The sequence below is a fragment of the Helianthus annuus genome, chromosome 9 (genome assembly GCF_002127325.2).
Source record: "Helianthus annuus cultivar XRQ/B chromosome 9, HanXRQr2.0-SUNRISE, whole genome shotgun sequence".
In the NCBI taxonomy this organism is placed as follows: Eukaryota; Viridiplantae; Streptophyta; class Magnoliopsida; order Asterales; family Asteraceae; genus Helianthus; species Helianthus annuus.
The window spans coordinates 41,123,492-41,129,359 of NC_035441.2; the positions used below are offsets into that span (position 1 = coordinate 41,123,492).

General features: G+C 46.5%; 1 protein-coding gene across 1 annotated transcript; it reads left to right on the forward strand.

Moving 5' to 3' along the window:
* Positions 1-368: 368 nt before the first annotated feature.
* LOC110875499 (cell surface glycoprotein 1-like) lies at positions 369-1,726 on the forward strand. Its single transcript, XM_022123695.1, has 2 exons — positions 369-566; positions 809-1,726. The coding sequence occupies exons 1-2, from the start codon at positions 369-371 to the stop codon at positions 1,724-1,726; spliced, it is 1,116 nt and encodes a 371-aa protein (XP_021979387.1).
* Positions 1,727-5,868: the final 4,142 nt, after the last annotated feature.

Here is a 5,868-nt window from a genome sequence, read left to right on the forward strand (position 1 = left end):
AATCCAGATCCAGGTCACAAAACGTTTTTACAAACAAAAGTTGAGCACATTTTATTTGTTAGTTATGGCTCAGTCTGGGAGGCTGAGGGAGTGGTCTAGTGGGACTAGGAGGCTCAGTCTGGGAGGCTGAGGGAGTTGTCTAGTGGGACTAGGGAGTCAGTCTGAGAGGCTGGGAGAATTGTCTAGTGGGACTAGGGAGTCAGTCTGGGAGGCTGGGAGAGTTGACTAGTGGGACTAGGGAGTCAATCTGGGAGGCTGGGAGGCTAGTGGGACTAGGAGGACTATTTGATTGCTTATTGTTGATTAACGTGCTTATATGACTATATGATTGATTATTTATGCATATGTGTGTTTATGTCACAGACGTCATGCCCTCATCCAACACTGGAGAGTCGGACACCACAGACCCCATGCCTGTAGTATCGGACGACATGGTCTCATCAGAGCACGAGGTGTATACCTCAGATACTACTAGCACGGACGACGATGATTTCCAACCATTTGCGCTGCCCGATGTCGTTGCTGAGCCCGCTGATGGTCCTATCGCTGGGGATTTGCCGCTCGCGGTGATCCCTGCCCCTGTGCCCCTTGTCGCTTACCCTATTGTTGATATGCCCCTTGACGTGGTCGCTGACGACGACGTCGACTTGTTTGATGAGGACCCACTCGAGGATGACTTTGAGGGCGAGGCCCACATTGCTGCTGGTGATCTCTTACTTCTTGCTGATGCTCCTGCTGAGGAGGCACTTGTCCATTCACCCGTCCCAGACTCCTTTGAGTCTGTGGCATCTGCACATCACACGCGTAGGGAGTGCAGCACCATTCGCATGACACGGACCCTGATGTGGCATCATCCGCTGCACCTGCCCCTGCCCCTAGCTTTGAGTTTGGTCATGACATTGATGACGATTCGGATCCTGTTTTCCCACCGGGATTTGATCTCGATCATGACATTGAGTTTATTCATTTAGATCAGCCCATGGAGGATCCCGTAGCCCCTGTTGACCCTATGTTTGCTGATCCCGCTGATTTCGAGATGGAGTTTGATGATCTGGAGCCTGTTGCGGCCCCTGAGCCAGCTGATGCTCCTGTCCTCGCATTCGAGCATGACCCTGTTCATGCTGATGTACCCCCTGATGATCCTTTGATTGCTGATATACCTGTTGATGATCATCTTGTTGTTGTTCCACAGTTGGTGGATGATCATGTTGCTATTGATGCTCATATTGATGCCCCTCACATTGCTGACATTCCTGCTGATCCTGTTGTTGCCCCTCTTCCTGACCCTGTGCCTCTACAGTTCGATAATGCACCTTTTGCGACCCATGTTGATCCTCGATACGCGCACACCCGAAATGGGTGGATAGACGATGATGATGACAACCTGCCTTTTGTGGTACCTGTTACACCTGCTTCAGCACCTGCTACAGCTCCTATTGATGCACCATTGTTTCCCACACTCACCGCTGATGCTCACCGCACCGACTTGCCTATCACATTTCTCCAGGACATACCCCCACCACGTCCTGGGGAGGGTTCATCCCGTCAGCCGTTTGGTCAGATACCTTTCATGACTGGAGGAGATCAGTTTGTACCTCCAATTTCTCATCATACTGCCGTTCCCCCTGTTGCACCATTTGCTATGCCATCCTTTGCTCCATCTAGTGAGCCTTTTCTCTGGACTTCGCCACCCATTATGCCGCCATCTGATCCTTATCATCCTTAACACATGGGTTATTCCACAGAGGATATTCTCAGGTCTTTCATGATACAGCAGGAGGCGCTGACTCGTCGCGTGCAGGAGCTTGAGAGAGCTCAGTGACCACCATGCCAGTGCCCGACTCACCCTGCAGTATCACACCCTCCTCGTCCGTTATCTCCCGACTCTGCTGCTCGTTTTTGGACTCAGGAGCAGCAGATAGCATATCTGTTGCGTTCTCATCGAGCCATGAAAGAGGATTGGCTTCACATGCGCCGATTGCTCTTTTCTCATTTTCCCCCTCCTCCACCGCCATCAGCTTAGGCTATTTTGTACGACACGGGTAGACTTTTGTTGAGAAGACGGCGATTGCACAGATTGCACAGCTTTTGGGAGATTGCATTTTGATTATGACTTTTGTTGCTATGTATATTGGATGTTGTTGACACTGGTTAGATATTTTGGACTAGGGCGATGTGGCCCTTAGTCATTGATGTTGTATGATACAGTTGTGTACTTGTAAACTTTACATTGTGGTCTCGATTTATGACAGTGCAATCGTAGTATTCTCATCGTATGTGATGTTTGATTTATTGTTTATGTTCTATAACATGAGATGTTATGTGTTTGATTTGTTTATAACATGGATGTTATGTGTTGATATTGTTATTACGTACATACACTATACTTATTACGATCTGACCAACGTAAACACATCTTTTAGAAGATGCCACCAAGACGCCAGACACGCATGCCTACCAACGAGGCAGAACTCCAACAAGTCATTGCTGCCGCCATTGCGCAATATGCTGCTTCGCAGGCGGAAACCAGTGGGAATATCTCCCAAAACCATGGCAATAACAATCCGCCTCATGATAATGTTAAGTCATTAAGACATACCATGATACATTTGGATATCTTTAGCACGTTTGCTAACGCCATTTGTATATTCTAACGTATGTGCAGGGTGCACCTACAAGCAGTTCCTAGACTGCAAACCTGTAAACTTTGACGGCACCGGAGGTGCTGTTGCTTTTGTCCGATGGGCCGAAAAGATAGAGTCTGTTCTCCGAATGAGCAAGTGCGCTCCAGACCAGCAAGTGACTTACATTTTTGGGCTACTCTTGGACGGAGCCCTATCTTGGTGGAACTGTCAAGTTCAAACCCTTGGTGAAGCCGTAGCTTACGCGATGACTTGGAATGAGCTGAAAGAGCTCATGTGAAGGAAGTATTGTTCACGTGCTGAAATTCAAAAGTTGGAAACTGAGTTTTGGCATCTGAAGATGGAAGGTCCGAAAATTGCGGAATATGTTCAGAGGTTTCACGACTTGTCTCATGTGGTACCTTATATGGTTACACCAGAATTCAAGCGAATCGAGCGCTTCATTTGGGGTTTAGCTCCTCAAATCATGAGTATGGTAACCTCTTCAAAGCCGGCAACAATCACTGAGGCAATCGATCTGAGCGTAGCTCTTACTGAGGAAGTCGTCCGCTTAAACAAGTTTTCTGATGTTGAGCAAAAGAAGAAGGAGACTCACGTAGAGTCGTCCGGGGGTAATAAAAGGAAGTTCTCAAATTTCAAACAAGGAACAAGTGGGGTTGTTAAGAAAGGAGAGTCGAGCATGTCGGTTCAAGCTACAACTGGTGCTGGGAAGAAAGGAAAAGGTTATATTGGTACACACCCCAAGTGTAACACCTGCCAGCGTCACCATTCTGGCCGGTGTGGATCAAAAGTATGCGAAGCTTGTGGAAAAACTGGACACTTGAAGGATAACTGCTGGGCTAATGCTGGCCGGGGTGGCCAAGGAGGTTTTGGTAATCGGAACAATAACCGGGTGGAAATGGAAATCGTGCACAAGGAAACAATGGAGGGAATGGAAACCGAGGAAACAATGCAAATCAAGCTGGTAATGTAAACCGAAATCAAAACAACAATCAAGCTGGGAACGGAGCAGGAGATGGTCAAAGAATGGGTTGTTTCAACTGTGGTGACATTGGGCATTTTAAGAGGAACTGCCCGGAATTGAACCAAGCACGGGGAAGGGTCTTTAATATCGAAGCGAGGGAAGCGCGCCAGGATCCCAATGTTGTTACTGGTACGTTCCCTATAAACCAACGCTTTGCATCCGTTTTATTCGATACTGGTGCCGATTATAGCTTCGTATCGTTAGAGTTTAAGAATATGCTTGGGTTAACCACTAGTAAATTAGATATTCCCTACTCAATCGAATTGGCTAATGGAAAGTTGGTGGAAGCCAATGAAGTTGTCAGAGGTTGCGTAATCGAGTTGGGAGAGCGTGAGTTGCTTTGGATCTACTACCAGTCAAGTTGGGAAGCTTCGACGTGGTAGTAGGGATGGATTGGTTATCGAGCAACAAGGTAGAGATTGTCTGTCATAAAAAGGTCGTACGCATCCCAACCGAGGATGGTGAAATGATTGTGGTTCATGGGGAGAAACGTGATACACCTTTGAGAATCATCAGCTGCCTGAAAGCCCATAAGTGTCTACGAAAGGGATGTGCTGCCTTCCTGGCACACATCGTGGATAAGAAAGCTGCAGAACCGAAGATCGAAGACATCCCTGTCGTGAGGGAGTATCCTGAAGTCTTTCCAGAGGACTTGCCAGGATTGCCACCCCAAAGGCAAGTAGAGTTCCGCATCGACTTAGTTCCAGGCGTCGCGCCTGTGGCTAAGACACCCTACAGACTTGCACCTTCGGAAATGCAAGAGTTGTCGACACAACTTCAAGAGTTGCTAGACAAAGGATTTATCCGACCAAGCTTCTCACCTTGGGGAGCTCCGGTCCTGTTTGTCAAGAAGAAGGACGGTAGTTTTCGTATGTGTATCGACTACCAGGAGTTGAATAAGTTGACTATCAAGAATAGATATCCTCTACCAAGGATTGATGATCTGTTTGACCAACTACAAGGTTCAAGCTTTTACTCTAAGATCGATTTACGATCAGGTTACCATCAGTTAAGGATACAAGAGGAAAGCATCCCGAAGACAGCCTTTAGGACTCGTTATGGACACTACGAGTTCCTAGTTATGTCGTTCGGGTTGACTAACGCCCCAGCTGTTTTTATGGATTTGATGAATAGAGTTTGCAAGCCGTATCTAGAAAAATTCGTGATTGTGTTTATCGACGACATTTTGATTTATTCGAAGACGAAGAATGAACACGAACAGCATCTAAGAGCCATTTTGGAGTTTCTTAAGAAGGAACAGTTGTATGCTAAATTCTCGAAGTGCGAATTTTGGTTGCGTGAAGTCCAATTCCTTGGACATGTGGTGAATGGAGATGGGATTCATGTGGATCCAACAAAGATCGAGGCGATCAAGAATTGGGAAACCCCAAAGATGCCAACCGAGATTCGACAATACTTGGGTTTGGCTGGGTATTATCGAAGATTCATCGAGGATTTTTCAAAAATCTCTCAACCACTGATACTCCTCACGCAGAAAGATAAGAAGTTTGATTGGGAATCAAACAGGAAGAAGCATTTCAGCTGTTAAAGGACAAGCTCTGCAATGCGCCAATCTTAGCACTACCGGAAGGTACAGACGATTTTGTGGTATATTGTGACGCCTCGCGTCAAGGTTTGGGTTGCGTGTTGATGCAACGCCAGAAAGTTATAGCTTACGCATCACGCCAATTGAAAGTACATGAAAAGAACTATACCACGCATGACTTGGAACTAGGCGCAGTGATATTTGCGTTAAAGATCTGGAGATATTACCTATATGGTACAAAATGTACAATCTTCACAGATCATAAAAGCCTACAGCACATATTCGACCAGAAAGAGCTTAATATGAGACAAAGACGCTGGGTCGAATTGTTGAACGATTACGACTGTGAGATAAAGTATCATCCAGAGAAGGCGAATGTGGTCGCCGATGCCCTAAGTCGAAAGGAGAGGATCAAGCCCATAAGGGTTAGGGCTTTAGAGATGATTATCCAAACAGATCTTTCCTTGCGCGTTCGTGCCGCGCAGAAAGAAGCACTTAAGGAAAGAAACATTGAAGAAGAATATCTCCATGGGATGGAGAAGCAGTTAATACCAAACGAGGAAGGAACGTTATGTTTTATGAAAAGGGTTTGGGTTCCTCTGTTTGGTGGTTTGAGAAAAGTTATTTTTGATGAAGCACACAAATCGCGGTACTCT